At 39.2% G+C, this 20,135-nt stretch overlaps 1 protein-coding gene across 1 annotated transcript; it reads left to right on the forward strand.

Moving 5' to 3' along the window:
* Positions 1-1,350: 1,350 nt before the first annotated feature.
* Positions 1,351-2,865, forward strand: LOC113306495 (aspartic proteinase CDR1-like). Its single transcript, XM_026555425.1, has 2 exons — positions 1,351-1,817; positions 1,911-2,865. The coding sequence occupies exons 1-2, from the start codon at positions 1,351-1,353 to the stop codon at positions 2,863-2,865; spliced, it is 1,422 nt and encodes a 473-aa protein (XP_026411210.1).
* Positions 2,866-20,135: the final 17,270 nt, after the last annotated feature.

Raw genomic sequence — 20,135 nt, forward strand, 5'->3', positions numbered from 1 at the left:
GATCCAAAACCAAAGGTTTGAGTCTTCATTCTCACCACGCATAAAAGGGTCTCCTCGTTTTTGGTATTTTAGTAAATCAACACTTTACCTGAACTATAAGTCCAACATTCAGCATAGATATCCTCAATCTGTCTCATAAATTCTTGATTTAAGATCACCTAATTTATAGGGTAAGTTCTTGCATAAGGATGAAGCACTTTAAGGATTTTGTTTCAATTAGCAACTGTCATTTTAAGAGAAATGACACAGATCACAGAGATGCCAGGTTCAACTGCATTGCTCCTTTCTATCACACCATTCTTTAGTTCACCAATCATGCTTTATGGTCGAGAAAGTTTATTTGTGATAGAAAAGAAAATGATTAGATGACAACTCCTACAAACTTAATGTTCCAGATATTCCAAGTACCTAGAGGCTTTTATATGCATAGGCTCACAACGGAAATATTAGCAACTCAAGTCTTAAGTAGATATGAACTTAGCCTAACTAGCAAATGTAAAATTGAACAAAAGCAACTATAAAGAAAAAAGTTTAGAGTAGCTTTAACAATTCTCTATGTGACCATCATTACCTAAATTGCCTTAAAATGGTCGTTTGAAAATGGAAGACCCAAACATAAAGTAAGTTAACAAACATGTGATCTAAAAGAGCAAAACGTTATAGGAAGCTCGGAAACCACATAGGCTCACAAACCATGTCAGCTAGAATGTCATTCATTCAAAGTTCTGTATTCCAAGAATGTTAGGAAGATTACCTCAACTTGGTCACTCTCTCCAGAGCTCATCATCCAATATCTGAAACAACTTTCTCAAGAAAAACAACAAATATACTTAAAGAAAAACAACAAATATACTTAAAGAAAATCTGAAATGTAAACGAAAAGGGAAATATCAATGCACCAAACTCTATTAACAGCCCGAGAAAAGGTTGAAAGAAGTGTCCTCTCCCAGGTAAAGCAACGCTCGAATCGCACCAAATATGCAAAAGAGTCAAAATAACAGCGATATACTGAGAATCATTAGCTATAAAAAAAAATTGTGAATAAAAAATCTAGGGCTTAACAACGAAAAATTCAAAACCAAAATTTGGAAGAAAAATTTAAGAACCTCAATTTGAGTCGTACCTGGGATAAGTCGATCGGTTGGACTGATTTCTCGATACGCATATGTTTTAGGAGAATCCGTTCCATTTCGCTTTTATGAGCTTCAATTCGAAACGGCTGGGACATTAAGTTCGGTTATGCGTTTCTTCCTTCCGGATTTTATTTAGGAATTATCGATCAGGACCATCCCTTATATATTCGACCCAAGACTGTCAGGAAAAAAAAAAAAACATAAAACACGTGCAAAAATGGGTGGAGTGATCACTCTTTTCATTCTTCTTCTAACGATTCTTTTTCATGTCTCCTTATTGCTAAACTCAGTCATTGGTGTTAATCCAAGTGGGTTTAGCATGAAGATCTTTCATAGAGACTCCAGAGAATTACCTCTATATCCGGGAGATCATTTAACACAAGATGAAAGATTTCAAAGACTCGCCCAACAATCCAAAGATAGAGCACGTTACATTAGGCGGAAAATGTCAAGTTTAAAAAACTCGATAAACCCCGATGTTGCACGTTTAACTATGACTTACGAAGATGTCGGAGGATCTTATGTTGCATCCGTAGGAATAGGTACTTTCGATGGTTCACCAGCTTTCATGCGATACTATTTAACAGTTGATACTGGTAGCGATCTTACATGGACTCAATGTCAAGGTGCTAGTTCTTACTTTCGTCAAGAAGAACCCCTTTATCCTGCAACAAGTTCAAGAACGTATAAACCTCTTAGTTTTAGAGTGAAAATATCAAAAGATCATGTCATCAACAACCCTTTATGCTGCCCAGGATTATGTGATGATTAAGGCAGATGTACTTACGAAGTAAGCTACGAAGACGATGCAGTTACATCAGGTATTTTGGCAAATGAAAAATTCAGTGTAAATTCAGATAGCCATGCCCTTCAATCGTTTACTATTGTCATGGGTTGCGGCCTTAATCAAGTGAACTTCGTTTCTGATAGTCGTCCTGAAGTTGGTGCTGGAATACGCGGTCTAAGTGGAGGATCTAATAAGTCTTTTCTAAAACAATTAAATTTAGGTCAATTTGAATACTGCCTGAGGCCATATAATGATGGTATGGACGGAACCCCTACATACTTACGCTTCGGTTCAGACACGAGACTTAGTGGTGGAGTTCGACAAGCATACAAAACTGGCTTATATGACTATGGCACAGGTCATTATTATTTGGTTTTAGAGGATATTAGTGTAAATGGGAGTAGCGTCGGATTTCAAAGATGGGATTTCGAGTATGAAGAGGAAACCCGAAGTGGCGGTTGTTTAATAGATTCAGGGACTACGATGACCTTTATGCGCGGAAGTCACTTTGATAGGGTTGTGGAGAAAGTGAGGGAGCATTTTCGGAAGTTCGAGCTTGATCCTGTTATACCATCTCCATTGGATGATATGGAACTTTGTTTCCAAAGACGTTACAAGCGTTTCGAATTTCCAACAATAACATACCACTTTCATGATGCGGATTTTGAACTCAAAAAAGACGAACCGGATACTGCTTTTTGGATCACCGAGGATCATGTTTGCTTGGTCTTTTTCGAGCACCGGACAATATACCTTATGATGTCATGTTTGGAGCAATGCAACAAGCTCGCAAAAGGATCTTACATGATGTTACGGGAGGGTCACTCTATTTTGCTGAAGAGGATTGTGGAAAGGACCACCCGAAATCCATATAAGCTGGGTTTATCATCACAAACTACTGAAATTAGTGTTCCCTGTTGTTACCATCATTCATTTGGAACTTAATAAATTACATAATGTACTACTATTTTCTTTAGTTCTTACCAAGCAATCCCTTGTCATTTTACCGAAGAACTCCGGACAGCTAAAACCCGGAAAACTCAAACTTATTTCTTCCTTGCAAGGTTTCATTTCCCTCTGCCAAGTGTATATTTGTTGTTGGAAAATTGACATTAACAGGGTGAAGAGAAGAATGTTGTATTAGGCTTCAAGGCTCTAATAATGATCCTTTCCAATAAGATTGCCGAGTACAAATAGGTGAATGAATATTGCCGATACTTGAAGCCCCACAACAATGTTGGATTCAAAGCTTGTATAACCTTGACCCAACCAAGAACACACAGGTTTTGTTTCTGATGATGCTTGTAAGAGAGAAAACAGAGAAAGTTGAGATGTTCTTCATTGTATGAATGAAAACAAATCATCACTACTTATAGGGAACTCATGCCTATTGGAGATGCCTCTTCACTTCCAAAAGACACATAAGGTGTCTAATGGGAATGGTTGTGTCTTTTGTGAACCATCACACCCATTAGAGGTGCCTCTTGATCTCCAACTAACATCCATTGTACGTCTAGTCAACACAAGACACTCTCCCGTCGTAGCGGCAAACCAAAAAAAGAAAACCATTTTATTTTCTATGTTATTAAAAATATCCCCCTATTTTCAAAGTGTTAACTTATAAAACATGAGTGGCTGCATCACTCAAGTGACTGCCTACGTGCCCGAGTGGGATCAAGCCAGCGTAGTTCAAGGTAAGTTGAGAAAAAGCATCATCATTGGAACCAATACATAAATGATAGGTACCTTTTGGGTTTGAATCTTCACTTAGTGTAAGATATTCAAAGCTTTATCGAGGTCCTACGGTGAATTTAATCTTGAACCAAGTACCCCTTGTGATAAAATCGGAACCTCCACACATATTGATTTCCGATAGTAGTGTGTTCTATCGCTCGCACATTAATGGCTCAGTGCTTTCTCCTGGATTCATGATTCCTTTTCTGAGAACGTTCTTATTCTCATAGGAAACAGCCTAATTTCCATATACTCATATAGGGAAAGAAAATAATATAAAATAAAATAAACAAGAGGCGCACGGGACCGTGCCCACCGTCCGGCCGGTCATGTCACCGTGGACGGTCCCCCTCTCCCTTTATTTTATTTTAACTTATTTTATTATTTTCCTTGTCTCATGAAAACTCCCTTGTTTGAGCAAACTTCCTCGTTTGAGCAAAACTTCTAGTTTCTCCATATTTCCTCACATGATGAAAAACAATAATATAAAATAGGGAAGAGCACGGGATCGGGCATGCTGGACGGCTGGCCACGCCTCGGCCGTGGCTGGTCCCACGCCTCTCTAATTTTTCTTTTATTATTATTATTATTTCTTCTCTCATCTCATGAAACTCTCTCATTTGCGCAAAAAACCTGATTTTTCCATATTTCTCAAATATATTGCTCAAACTACCAAAAAGCCAAAAAGTCAAATGGTCACACAACCATTCGGGCTTCTCACAAAAAATATTAAAATATCATTGTTTTAATATTCTCAAAGCATTGGTCGCACGAGCAAAATTATACTTACTTATTCAAGCAAAATCGAGAGTTTCGGTCAACATCAAACTCTTCTGAAAATCCAAAATATTGCTAGAACGCGCACCAGAAAATACCAAATTTCTCATAATTGAGTCATGGGAAATATGGTGACACGTGCATGCTACCTTGACCAACCAAGGTCGGCCCTTTGGCTTGCAAAAGCCGGCCCCGCATCCTTTTATGATTTTGACCTAATTAATCATCTATAGTTCATATTGGGTTCAAACTCTTTCCAAACAACTTGGAATTTGATCAATCGACCATCAATTGGTTCCACAACCACCAATGGCCAGTTTCATACCCACTGGTCGGTCCCCTCTCTTTTCGTAATTGGGTTTTACCACCTAATGCTCAGACGAGCACTATTTTAATAATGATTAAACGAGCATTTAATCATCCTTTCACCAACTGGTCTACAAAGGACTTTGGCGCTTGCTCATTCGAGCACCTGGGCGCTACATGGTTGGCACATCATCCCATGTAGACTTTACTCTCTCACTCATTGGTTAATTTTCAGCAAATCATCAATTGATCAACATTCAATCAAAATTAGGGTTTCAAACCAAATGCTCTGCAAACCATAATTCTGAGAAAATTCAAGCACTAATAATTTTATGTTGATCCATCAATCATCATCCTAATTAATTACAAAATATTTGGCCCAACTACCAGTATTTTTAATTAATATTTTATTTGGTCCCGCTACCAATAATTCATGAATCGAGCAATATTGCTCAAACTAGCAATATTTATTTTGCTCATCCATCAACAATGAATTTCTTAAGTTAACAAAATACACGATCAACTGGGTTCAGCACCCATTGAATCAACTATCAATTGCTCGACCGAGCAATATTCATCATGTTGATTCAACTATCAACATTCGAGAAATCTATTGATGCAACAATCAATATTCTAATTTATATTTAAGGTCTGGTCCTGCTACCAACATTTTTGCTCGACTGAGCAACGTGGTTCAAATGGACGACCATCCAATATTTCTAATTGATCATTCATGATATATTAGATCAGAAATGAGTAATCTGCATAACTCAATAATATCTTTGATTTCCTGTCGAATACTCGTCATATCAAAATAAATCGTTGATCGAGCAATCTCATCGGACGCTCGAATCCAAATTATCAAAATATCATTATTGCTAGAAGTTTCCGATTTTTTAGGAAGGTTCCAGAATTTTCTAGAACCATCTAGGTGTTTCCTTATTTTGGTATACCTAGAGGTTTCCTGTTTTAGTTAAACTCAAGGATTCCTTTCTTAGTTATGTTTAGGTTTCCTTGTATAAATCATATACTTGGAAGACAAGTTTGTAACCTATATAAATAGGTGTACAAGTCCTAAGGAAATACACACAGCACAATTTAGAGAAGAGTTCTCATAACTAGAGAATTTTAGGGTTTAGAGTGTTTTGTTCTAGGGAATTATTTTGGTGTTTGTGAACAGCAATTTGCTGGTCATAGTTTGGGATTTAATTCTCTGTAATTCGTTCTAATAAGAAGAGTTGATCGTAGCCGTTTATGGACGTAGGCACATTGCCGAACCACGTTAAATCTTATGTTTTTTCTTGTTTCGTTTAGTGCATCTTATTCTGTTTTCTTTAGTTCTACATTATCCAAAGAACTAGTGTCTTGTGATGTTAATTCTAAGGTCTTAATCCTAACAAGTGGTGCGGTAAGGGTGGAGAGGATCATAGTTAGAAGTGAAGATGTCTAGTTCTACATCACGTGGAGTTTCAAAGGTGCATGGATTTGATATTAGCAAGTTCAATGGGAAGAATAATTTCACATCATGATAAACTAATGTAAAAGATATTCTTGTTAGTATAAAACAAATCAAAGCAATCAAGGGGAAGCCAGCAACGTTGCCAAAGGACTGGACTGATGAGAAGTGGGCTGATCTTGATTTGATGGCTTGTTCACCTATTCGTTTATGTTTGTCAAGGGATATCACTCATAAATTTTCGAGTGAAACCTATGCAAAGGTGTTGTGGGAGAAGCTCTACTTGCAAAAGGATTTGACTTCGGAACTTTACTTGAAGCGTAGACTCCATGCCTTTAGGATGTCTCCAGGTAAGTCTATGATGGATAATACTAATGAGTTTAATAAGATCTGTTTTGATTTGTCTAATATCAGTGTCACTATCTCCGATACGGATAAATCCATGATATTATTATGTTCTTTGCGTCCTGTAGATGGTGGTTTTTATCTTAGGGTTAAAGTCGTAAAACCTTAGTCAAATAGTGACGTCACACTTGACTAATAATGTCGCCACTAACACGTTTATTGAACCATTCAACATGTCTGCGTAAAATTACCGGGGTGCCTTTTTCTATGCACTATGTTCCACGACAGAACCCTCAAGTATCGACTGGCATTTTCTCCGCACATACCAGCCGCGCATGCTAACCAAGTGTGCCGACGACATGCCAACCATCCCAGCCACACCTCCGCTCCAAAGGCATGCCAACCATGCCAGCCTCACCACCATGCCAGCCACGTCTCCGCTCCAAAGGCATGCCAACCATGCCAGCCGCACCACCGTGCCAATGGAATACCATTCCATCCACGTCTTCGCGCCAAAGGCATGCCAACCATGCCAGCCACGTCTTCGCGCCAAAGGCATGCCAACCATGTCAGCCGCACCACCTTTCCAATGGAATACAATGACATCCACGTCTCTGCGCTAAAGGCATGCCAACCATGCCAGCTACATCATCGTGCCAATGGCATACCATGCCAGCCACGTCTCCGCGCCAAAGGCATGCCAACCATTCCAGCCGCACCACCGTGCCAATGGCATACCATGCCAGCTACGTCTCCGCTCTAAAGGCATGCCAACCATGCCAGCCGCACCACCGTGCCAATGGCATACCATACCATCCACGTCTCCGAGCCAAAGGCATGCCAACCATACCATCCGCACCACCATGCCAGCCACGTCTCCGCGCCAAAGGCATGCCAACCATGCCATCCGCACCATCGTTCCAATGGCACACCATGCCAGCCACACCTCCGCGCCAAAGGCATGCCAACCATGCCATCCGCACCACCGTGCCGATGGCATTCCATGCCAGCCATGTCTCCGCACCAAAGGCATGTTAACCATGCCAGCCGCACCACCGTCCCGATGGCATACCATGCCAGCCACGTCTTCGCGCCAAAGGCATGCCAACCATGCCAGCCGCACCACCGTGCCAATGGCATGCCATGCCAGCCACACCTCCACACCAAATCCATGTCGACCATGCCTTCATGCCGCTGGCTACCAAACGAAGGGTTGCAACAATGAACGGCCACCCTTCTTTTTGATATGCGAATCTCAGATATCCAAGTTCGCCACCAAACGCGCGGTAACTTTTGGCCCAACGCTAAACCTTAATTTTGGCCGTGCTTAAACTAAGCCAAAACCCTAATTTTGGCAGCACCTAAGACTCTGCCAAAATCCTAGCTTGGTCGCGCCTAAACCACACCAAAGCTATGCAGGCCATGCCATCATGTCGCTGGCTGCCAAACGGAAGGTAGCCACGATCAACGGCTACCCTTCCTCCTGAGATGCAGATCTCAGCCGTACAAGGTTGCCACCAAACGACTTGTGGAAAGCTCTTGGCTACGATTCTTTGGTCACGGTGCCAAACCCTAATTTGGCCACGCCAAAGCTATGCCGGCCATGCCATGAAGCCGTTGGATGCCAAACGTAAGGTAGCCACGATCAACGGCTACCCTTCCTCCTGAGATGCAGATCTCATCCGTACAAGCTTGCCATCAAACGACTTATGGAAACCTCGTGACTACGATGCCAATTCTTTGGTCACGGTGCTAAACCCTAATTTGGCCACGCCAAAGCTATGTCGGCCATGCCACCATGCCGCTGGCTGCCAAACGGAAGGTAGCCACAATCAACGACTACCCTTCCTCCTGAGATGCAGATCTCAGCCGTACAAACTTGCCACCAAACGACTTGTGGAAACCTCTTGGCTACGATGCCAATTCTTTGGTCACAGTGCCAAACCTTAATTTGGCCACACCAAAGCTATGTCGGCCATGCCACCATGCCGCTGGCTGCCAAATGGAAGGTAGCCACGATCAACGGCTACCCTTCCTCCTGAGATGCAGATCTCCGCCGTACAAACTTGCCACCAAACGACTTGTGGCAACCTCTTGGCTACGCTGCCGATTCTTGGACACGGCACACACTCGGCTAGGATGCCAATTCTTTGGTCACGGCACTAAACCCTAATTGTCCACGCCAAGAGAATGCGGAAGCCATGCCGCGACCACTCCGCTGGCGGCCAACGGAAGGTAGCCATAATCAACGTCTACCCTTCCTTTTGAGATGCAAATCTCGGCCGTCGAAAGTCACCACCGAACCGGCAAGCCTCTCAATTTTAACTTGCCACGCGTAGCAACATGCTACACGTTTTCCACGAAAACACACGAGACATCAAAACATGTCACAAACTGGGGGATGCTCATCAAGGTATTGGTCTGGCGTTTTACAGCGTGCGGCGTACACTACGCCTGTTACAAGAAAGTGTCACAAGAGTGAGGCGGTTAGTAAATACAAGAATTAATAGTGAAACGTTTCCTTCATTATGGAAACTGAAAAAGCTGGGTTCTAACAACACCACCCAATATTTCGCTTAGCAATCTGTATGGACTAACTCCAATATACTTTACTGAGAATCAACTAGACAGTGAGACTCAATCTAGATAAGAAGTATATAAAAGAGTTTATATCTCAATCTCTCGATTTGATCTTTACTCAAGCAAATAGAAATTTGCGAGTCTTTATCAAAGAGAGATAACTTGGATGGTACCAAAGACCAATTTCCAAGGATCAATCAATGTAAATCAACAACCAAAGGTTGGATATTCTAATTGATGATCTTTAACGCACAACCTATATTATTTCAATTATAAAGATAAACAATATAATGCGGAAATAGAAATAACACAGACACCAGAATTTTGTTAACGAGGAAACCGCGAATGCAGAAAAACCCCGGGACCTAGTCCAGATTGAACACACACTGTATTAAGCCGCTACATATACTAGCCTACTCCAAAATAACTTCGGTCTGGACTGTAGTTGAACCTCAACCAGTCTCACACTGATCCAAGGTACAGTTATACTCCTACGCCTCTGATCCCAGCAGGATGCTACGTACATGATTCGCTTATCTGATCTCACCCACAACTAAGAGTTGTTACGACCCAAAGTCGAAGACTTGAATAAACAAATCTGTATCACACAGAAAAGTCTACGGTAATAGATAAATTCGTCTCCCATGAATATACCTACGAGTTTTGTTCCGTCTTTTGATAAATCAAGGTGAACAGGAACCAATTGATAATCCGGACTTATATTCCCGAAGAACAGCCTAGTATTATCAATCACCTCACAATAGTCTTAATCGACGCAGCGAAAAAAGATATTGTGGAATCACAAACGATGAGTCGAAGATGTTTGTGATTACTTTTTATCTTGCCTATCGGAGATAGAAATCTCAAGCCAATTATTACAATTGTACTTGTACGATAGAAACAACCAGATCAGATCACACAACTACAAGAAAAGTAGTATCGGTCTGGCTTCACAATCCCAATAAAGTATTTAAGTCATTAACCCGATTTGAGAAAAGAAAACCAGAGGTTAAAGAAGAATCGACTCTAGCTTAGCACAACTAGTATCACACAGAATGTGTGGGGATTAGTTTTTCCAGTTGCTAGAGCTCTCCCTTATATAGTCTTTCAAATCAGGGTTTTGCAATTAATGTTAGCTTAGTAACAAAGCATTCAATATTCACAGTTAGATGAAAACCTGATTAGATTCAAGCTAATACTTATCAACCGTTAGATCGAAAACATAGCTTGTCAAACACAAATAAAATGCACGTTCATGGGCTTGTGTAACCTACCCAAACTTGTACATTAGTTGGTTCAACAATAGTTAACCAAATGGTTAGCCATATGATCACTTTCATATCAACCATATTCTTCTTCACCATAACTAGTTCAAATGAATTAGTTAGAGAATTGTTAAATTTCTTAGATCTTATGTAACTTCACAAGACACAATCGAAGCAAAAACGATTTGATTCACTGGAAACGATTCATGAACTTTATAGACACGGTTTGCAAAAGCATTCCTTAATCAATAAAGATGAGTTAAAGAACAATCATTTTTAGATATAACCTACTGAAGTTCGCGGACTGGGTTCGCGGACTTAAGTTCCCGGATGGAGTTCACAAACTTCAGCAGAAATTCTCGGGTTTGAGAACTTTGACAGTTCGCGGGCTGAGCTTGGTGAGTGAGTTTTCAAACTCCATCAGATATTCTCGGATGAGAACTTCCGCCAGTTCGCGGACTGAGTTCGCAAACTATGCAAACAATTCCGGTTCTCTTGATCAACAAAGTTCACAAACTGTGCAAACAAGATAGGAGATAGAGTAGATAGACTTATGAGTGGTAGATAAGTTCAAGTCTCCACATACCTTTTAGTCGATGAAGATCCACCGGTTCCTTGAGTAGTCTTTCGTCTTGTATGACAATTGCCATGGAGTTCTTGAGCTCAACTACACTTTCTATCCTAGTCCGAGACCTTAGCTATAGTAGACTATAAATCAAGACTTATAGTTTTGATCACTAACATTGACAAACATGCTTGAGATAGCAACTGCATGCGAGTTCGACCGAGCAATGCTCTAACAATCTCCCCCTTTGTCAATTTTAGTGGAAAAACAATTAATACATATGGAATACAAAAAAGATAAGTTCATTTTTGAAGCTCCTATTCCACATGCCTAATCTTCAACATTACTTGAAATATTCGTCATTCCCAAGTATTCCAATGATCCCAAAGGTTGTAAGTTTAGTATCATCGTTTTTGAAAATCCGTAGCTATAAAAACGAGAAAACAAGAGTTCTTAATCATTGTTATACAGTGTCGTAGTATTATTACACAGCGTCAAAGTTCAATTATATCACAACTTTAACAACAATACTATGGTGATATGTTACTCCCCCTTAGTCAATACTCCATATCACATGGAAACCACCCCCCTTACATAATGATCCGAAAACCATATGTATTTGTAGTGTGAAATACATATTAATTCTCCCCCTTTTTGTCAATAAAATTGGCAAAGGTACAAGAACGGGATCCTAATGAAATTTCCAAAAGAGACATTTCATGACCAAAAGTAAGTATATACCAACTTGTTCTTTAGATGCAATCTTAAATCCGAAGCTAAGTGCATTCATCAAGGAGTTTAAAGATACAAGATAACCCCTAAAATATTCCACAGCCGCACTCACCACAAAGATTTGGCAATTAAGCACAAGTTCAAAAGAACTCTCCCCCATTAAATGTCATTCCCGAAAGAACAACAAGAGCGACTTAATTTAGAAAGAAAAGAAGGATTTCTTTGGACATAACAAATCACATACGAATATGAATCTGAATCCAAAAATACTCGATTAGATTAATTATAAGAGAACCCATAATTAATCTAATCGGAAATATACAATCAAACTAACCAAAAAAAGTGATAAATTTAATTGTAATGCTCGACATAAGAGAATCTATGGAGCAATAACTAGGTTAATCATAATAAATAATCAACTCAGTAAATAGTGCTCAATATAAGAAAACTTACGGAGCCTCACAGTAATACATAAAATATGGATCAGGGAAGATCAATACTGCGGAATACACAAGGATTCATTTTATTTTCCATCACTATTCGCACAATGACATACAATAGACATAATCCTTGCAAACAAAATTTCATCCTATCTTCCATCAATAATGACATAATAAACTTAACTTTTTTATTTTGTCAAAAATCCATTCATTCTTTTATCAATACATGCATATCAACTTACGAAAAACTTTACTTTTGACACGGTATGGGACAATAATAGTTCACGGACGCAAACACACATATCCCATAACATATTGCAATATAAAATCATAAAGATTAATACTGCGAACCTCTATCTTTGTCCTTAGAAGGTAGAATCAATCTTTTTCGCACGGATTTATATCAAGAGTGGTTACCAAAGGCGTATAAAAATATTTTCGTAACAAAGAAGAACATACAAAGTCATTAAAGACCATGCATCATAGTTCACAAAGATGATTGTGACCTGGAGCAGTATGCAAACAGGTATGCGTACTTTAGTCCCTGGATGTTGATTTTAAATGATATTATACATCCCTGGTATGTGTACGATGTAGTCCAAACATCCCGGACTATTATTTCCATACCTAAACATTTAAGAACCTTAAACACCGATCAAGTTAGGTAGAAATGAACGATAAGCACGGTACATGGATCATTATAAATACTCCAAGCAAATAAAAGCACAAATCTTTCTCAATTTTATAGAAATACCTTTTTAGATGAATCCAATTGAATTCTACAACCTTACCGAATATAATCTGTGCGCCTCAATTCTTGTGTTTCCTTACCGTATGCATAACTGGGCATTTCTTGGTGAGGATGCACTTACAACACAATCAAGTTGTGTTGAGGTGAAAAATATATTGTTTATCACAAGTGACTTTTGGATTATCATGAAAGAGATCGCTTTTAGAACCTTTCACATCCAAATCCATCTTTTCAAAGAACTTGCTAAGTTCCAACATCATGGATACTTCCTTCTCCACAGTCATGAAATTTTCTGGGAGATCATTCCTTTTCACACACAAAACATCATTGACTTTCTTTGGTATCCACTTCTGAGTGCGTTTAGGAACAATCGGAACCTTCTTCCCGTTACTCTCTTCTAGAATTCTCGGAAGAGAATTGGATTGAATATTCTTTTGCAAGTTATTCTTTCTCCAATTGGGAGCATCGGATATTGTCTTCGTCTTTACGAAGTTATAATTTTGATAACCATTACGATTGTGAAAAGGATTTGTATCACGTTTATAGGCGAAAATAGGTTTATCACGTCACTGATTCCTTTGCCTAAAGGTTGTACAATTACAACCTGTGAAGTTAAGGGGATTAGTCTTAACATATGATCTTGGTTTCACAACTTCTTGTGATGCCCAAACAAGAACATCATGAAGTTTGGCATTCCTTATACGGAAACGACATTTCCTTTCCAGGTGACCTTTATTTCCACAATAGTGGAAAAAACATAAGGAATGTTCCTACCTCGATCCATGTGTGCTGACTTCGGAGGTTGATAAACTTTGCTCTTTTGAATCTTAACTGCAGGTGAAGGTATTTCACTTTTTCCATCAGTGGAAACCTTTTGTTGAGAAGAATCACTAGCCTTGACAAATTTTACCTCTTTGCTAATACTTGGAGCATCTATTCCCTTATAGCCCAATCCTCGTGTATCACGATGATTTTTAATTGCTCCTAGCATAGTGGTTAATCTGCTTGAACTAGTACTTAACTTTTTCAATTCATCTTCCAAAATCTTGATTTTATCAAGAGAAGCAGTTAAATCAGCCTCAATGCGTTTTTCTCGAGCGAGATAAGCGCTTTCTGATGGGATTGTAGATAGTGATAAAAGTGGTTCGATTCTCAGACTTGCGAAGGATAAAATATAGACTTAAATTCTAAAACAAAAATAGAAAACTCAAACAAAGATGTTGTTATCAATATTAGAAGAACATTGAGGCTAAGATTCCACTATTTTCCAAGTTCAAAGTGATTTAAATCCAATATCTATATCTATTCAATTTTTTCGTTTAATTTGATTCTAAGATGTTGCAACAAGTAGATTTTTAAAATAACAAGTGTAAATCAGAAGCATGGGATATCAAAAACCTAAGTCCAAGCATATACCATCAATGGAAATCACAATTGTTGAATAAAAATCATTAAAACAATTCTCAAACAAAGCAAATAATCATATAAATAACTGTAATAAATAAGATAAATAGAAAATACCACTCTTTATTGGAAAAATAGCTTCCTCTATCACCTCAGCAATGGGGTTTAGCTCCTCATATCAAAAACAGGTTCAAAATATTTTTCCATTGCTCAGAAGGTGTTTTCAAAGGTGAAGAGACTCAAAGGGAGTAAAACAGTTCAATCGCAACTTTTATATGTGTTGCAGATCGACTGTTACAAAAGAAACATAAGGAATAAGTCTGCTACAACAACGATAGAAGCGAAGTGCTGTAGAACAACGACAGTGTTCTGCGACAGTTGGGCGTGGGTTGATGTTCTTCATGTTCTTCAGCAGCACCAGCAGAACATCTTTCCTGCAACTCGTGATTTTTGCTCTCTATTCTCTTCTAAACCTCTTCTAAAGTTGTCTACCCCTCTCTGTGACTTGAAGCAACCTTTTTATAGCCAACAGCTCGATTGAATCTCAAGAAATCCTCGGTTATTCTTATCTTTTTCTCCACCTCAAGTCTCGGGATTTCTTTCCCTTCCAAGCTTATTTGTAGGTCAACTTGGTTCTCTAAACTCTCAAGTACTCCCTGTAGACTGAATAAGGACTCAATTCATAACGTAAAATCCTCTGGTACTTCCATACATAAACCAAAATATCCGAGAATACACGGAACTCCCTGTTTTATCCAACTCGATGATTTCCTCCTCTATTTTCGAATCTAAAGGGATTACCAAACCTGTTTCGATGAATCAAGATAATCCCAATCCATATCCACGTCAAACTCCGACATAATCTCACCCAAAAGACGATAACAACTCCGATAAACTTCACCTACTATGTTTGCTTCTCCCGGCCTATCTAGCACAATTGGTTGGGTCCAATCAATCACAGCGACCCTGTTATTCTATCACAGGTCCAGTCCAATGAAAATAAGCCATTGAATCTCCTTATAAATCGCTCAAAATTCGATCTCCAGATCTGCTTCGCTGCTGCAACAACTTACCGCCAAAAAGCTTCATTTGAATTGTGAAGAAGAGGTGACCCCTATCCAGAGCAGGGGTGAGAATAGAAGCTGCCTTGAGGGTGTCCTGAGGGTGCCCCTTAGTAATTTGGGTACCCCTTATCCATAGCGAGAATCCGAATAGCAAGTGTCCTCCGGGTGCGCTTTTCGACAACTTTTCGAGCCGATTTTTCCAAAAATGTTTATTGGATAAAAATACCTACACACACATAAAACACCATAATAAGTACAAAAATGAGCACTATCAATATATAGAATCGAGACAAATTAGACACAAAAATGTGTCTATCAAATACCCCCAAACCTATTATTTGCTAGTCCTCGAGCAAAAATAAAATAAAATAAAATCCTAACTCACTGACGCAGGCATCGTCGATTGCATTTGGCGTATGCAATAAGCCTTTAAACCCCTAAGTGTCCCTAGTGGCGGAGTGTTGTCTCCGGAGGGCTTACCAGAGGTATACCCACAAAACCTTTATACTCCAGACCCTAGCTATCTACGCAGAACCTTGGAAAGCACTAAAGAATCTCCTTGGTTGGCATACTTATTGACTACAAGAGGAAGTACCCTGATGCGAAATTCCAATTGTTGTACACGAGTTTGCACTCAATCATACTAAAATTCATATAAAGTGACAGAGCTCTACTCAGATAGTCGCACTATGGACATCAATATCCGGAGTCAAAACTAATCACATGGATATATCAAGAAGATGGAAATAGAGAAAAACATAGATGGTTTTGATGTTTACTAAGTGAACGGCGTTTCCCATATCTGTCTGAAGGCCTCCGCCAAAATGAACCTATCCTAATGGATTGAGATACTATTCTGACTAATATCAACACACTGGCATATACAAGGGAACCAGTGGTCGATAACCTAACTCTAGGTCAACACAACTGGCATATATAAGGGTACCAGTGGTCGACTTTATTGAATTTATTCCTTTTGGTCAAATGGTCCGGTCTCAATTTCTTTTCTTTTTTTTTCTTTTTTTTCTTTTTTTTTGTTTTTTTCATCTCTTTTTTTTTTCTCTTTTTCTTTTTCACCTTTTTTTTTGTTTTTTTTTTGTTTTTCTTTTCTTTCATGGTATCTCAATCACTCCAATTCACCCTAGCATTGATAACAACTTGAATCGTGAGCCCCACCTAATCACTTAGAGTAACATAGTTTAAAAACAAAATAAAGTAAAAATAGAAGTGAAAAGGACTCAACGATATATGGTGAAACTATCATGTTATTTCTAACACCTGAGCTCTGTGCTTTTATGAATAGACTCTTCTAGATGTTTCCATCTAATCAGATTGGTTCCTCAACTCCTACAACCAAAACGCTTCCATCCACTTAGGTTGGTTAGTGCGATCCTTAATATGCATAAATTTCTAGGCTCTGGAGTTTATTTAAAACAAAAAGTTTCTACCCCACCCCCAAACTTAAATCTAACATTGTCCTCAATGTTTCGCATGAAAGAACAGTACCAAAAATATAAGTAACATGAGGAAATAGTAAAGAGAGAGTTTGGAAAGATAGTACCTGGGTGAAGTGAAACCAAAAACTGACAAAAATATTATACAACATACAAATCGCCTCGATGGTCAATCAAGGGTAAACAGGGTCCTCCAGAGGGACCTCCTCAACATCACCTGTAGGAAAAGGCTCTAAAAAGGGCTTCAATCTCTGACCGTTAACCTTTGAATAACTAGTACCATCTGATGTCTCAATCTCAATAGCGCCATGAGGAAAAACAGTACGGACCACAAAAGGACCGGTCCACCGAGACCGCAGTTTCCCGGGGAATAGATGCAAACGAGTGTCATACAGAAGAACTTTTTGACCTGGAGAAAATGACTTCCGTAAAATATTCTTATCATGCACAAGTTTCGTTTTGTTCTTATACTCCTTAGCACTATCGTATGCATCTCTACGAATCTCGTCCAACTCATTGAGCTGGAGCTTTCTGTGAGCTCCTGCCTTGTCCAGTGAAAAGTTCAACTTCTTAATAGCCCAATAGGCTCTATGCTCTAACTCAACAGGCAAGTGACATGCCTTTCCAAATACTAAACGGTAGGTTGACATTCAAATGGGTATCTTAAACGCGGTACGGTAATCCCATAAGGCATCAGTAAGCCTTGACGACCAGTCTTTCCTATTGGGATTAACTGTTTTCTCTAAAATACGCTTAATTTCCCTATTGGAAACCTCTACCTGACCACTAGTCTGTGGGTGATACGGGGTAGCTACTTTGTGGGTAATACCATATTGTTTCATTAACAGAGAAAACGGTCTATTACAAAAGTGTGAACCCCCATCACTAATTATAGCTCGCGGTGTACCAAAATGTGTAAGTGTATTCTCTTTCAAAAACTTAATTACGACCCTATGGTCATTTGTTTTACACGGAACCGCCTTAACCCACTTAGACACATAGTCTACAGCGACAAGTATGTAAAGATAACCTAAAGAATTAGGAAATTGACCCATAAAATCAATGTCCCACACATCAAAGACCTCAATCACTAAAATAGGGTTCAAATGCATCATATTTCTACGGGAAATGGTTCCTAACCTCTGGCAACGATCACAAGAAACACAGTGACTATGGGAGTCTTTAAACAGTGAAGGCCAGTAAAATCCACACTGCAATATCTTAGCAGCAGTCTTCTTAGCACTAAAATGACCCCCACAAGCATGTTCATGACAAAAGGAGAGAATAATGGACTGGTCACTCTCAGGTACACGTCTCCTAATAATCTGGTCGGGACAATACTTGAACAAATAAGGATCATCCCAAAAGAAATGCTTAACCTCGGCTAAAAACCTAGAACGATCTTGTTTACCCCAATGTTGAGGGGTACGGCCAGTAACAAGATAATTCACTATATTTGCATACCAAGGTGATTGGGAAACAGAGAACAATTGTTCGTCAGGAAAGTTATCCCTTATAGGAAGGGCATCACTAGGGGAACTAACAACTAACCTGGATAAGTGGTATGCTACTACATTTTCAGCACCCTTTTTGTCTCTAATGTCTGGAGAAAATTCTTGTAACAATAGGACCCACCTAATCAATCTAGGTTTGGTGTCCTTCTTAGACAAAAGGTATTTCAAAGCAGCATGATCGGTATAGATTACGATCTTAGAACCTAATAGGTAGTATCTAAACTTATCCAAGGCAAACACGATGGCTAGCAGTTCCTTCTCGGTAGTTGTACTGTTCAATTGGGCATCATTCAGAGTTTTGCTAGCATAGTAAATCACATGAAGTAATTTGTCTACTCGTTGACCTAACACAACGCCTGTAGCATAATCTGAAGCATCACACATAATCTCAAAGGGTAGGTTCCAGTTGGGTGCCTGGACTATGAGAGCGGTAGTGAGTACATTTTTAAGCTTCTAAAAATCCTCTAAACAAGCATCATCAAAGACAAACTTATCATATTTTGCAAGCAAGTTGCAAAGAGGTCTAGAAATCAAGCTAAAATCCTTAATGAATCGACGGTAAAAACCTGCATGACCTAGGAATGACCTAATGTATTTTACGGATTTTGGGACCTGTAAAGTCTTAATAAGGTCAACTTTGGCTTTGTCTACCTCTATACCCTTTGAAGAAATGATGTGCCCTTAAACAATTCCTGATTTAACCATGAAATGACATTTTCCCCAATTAAGCACTAAATTCTTTTCCTTACACCTAGTCAACACTAATGTCAAATGATGCAAGCACTCATCAAAAGATGAACCAAACACTGAAAAATCATCCATAAAGACCTCTAAAAACCGTTCTACCATATCAGAAAATATGCTCATCATACAACGCTGAAAAGTCGCAGGGGCATTACACAGCCCGAAAGGCATGCGTCTATACGCGAATGTACCAAAGGGACAAGTAAAAGTGGTTTTCTCTTGGTCTTCTGGGGCAATAACGATATGATTATATCCGGAAAATCCATCTAAAAAGCAATAGAAACTATATCCAGTTAATCTCTCTAGCATTTGGTCGATAAAAGGAAGGGGAAAGTGATCCTTCCTTGTGACCTTGTTCAATTTCCTATAGTCGATACCGACACGCCATCCCGTGGTCACTCGGGTTGGGATTAACTCATTATCCTCATTCTGTACTACAGTGATACCTGATTTCTTGGGAACAACCTGAACGGGGCTGACCCACTTACTGTCTGAAATTGGGTAGATAATACCCGCATCTAACAACTTAAGCACCTCTTTTCGAACTACTTCTTTCATGTTAGGTTTCAGTTGACGTTGCATCTCCCTAGACGGTTTGGAGTCTTCCTTTAAATGAATCTGATGCATACAAACGGTAGGACTAATACCCTTAATGTCTGCTATAGACCACCCTAAAGCTTCCTTATTATTTTGAAGTACTTTTACTAGCCTACTTTCCTGATCACTATCCAAGTCGGCAGCAATAATCACAGGTAAAGTCTCATATGGGCCTAAGAACACATACTTCAGGTCATCTGGTAGTGGTTTGAGGTCCAACTTAGGGGGCTCTTCTAAGGAAGGAACTGAGGTAGTCTCAGAAGCTGGTAATGGTTCGAACCTAGCTTTCCATCTATCAGTGTCTAACACAGGGGTAGAGTCTAATAGAGCATTCACTTGTTCAATGGTACTATCATCGTCAAAATCTAAACCAAAATGGGATAGAAAACTCTCTAATGGGTCTTCAGACAAAATGTTTGGTAATGACTCCTGAACTAAGGATTCTATCATATTCACCTATTTAACACATGTGTCATCTAGCTCATAA

Source organism: Papaver somniferum, chromosome 8, assembly GCF_003573695.1.
Source record: "Papaver somniferum cultivar HN1 chromosome 8, ASM357369v1, whole genome shotgun sequence".
NCBI lineage: Eukaryota > Viridiplantae > Streptophyta > Magnoliopsida > Ranunculales > Papaveraceae > Papaver > Papaver somniferum.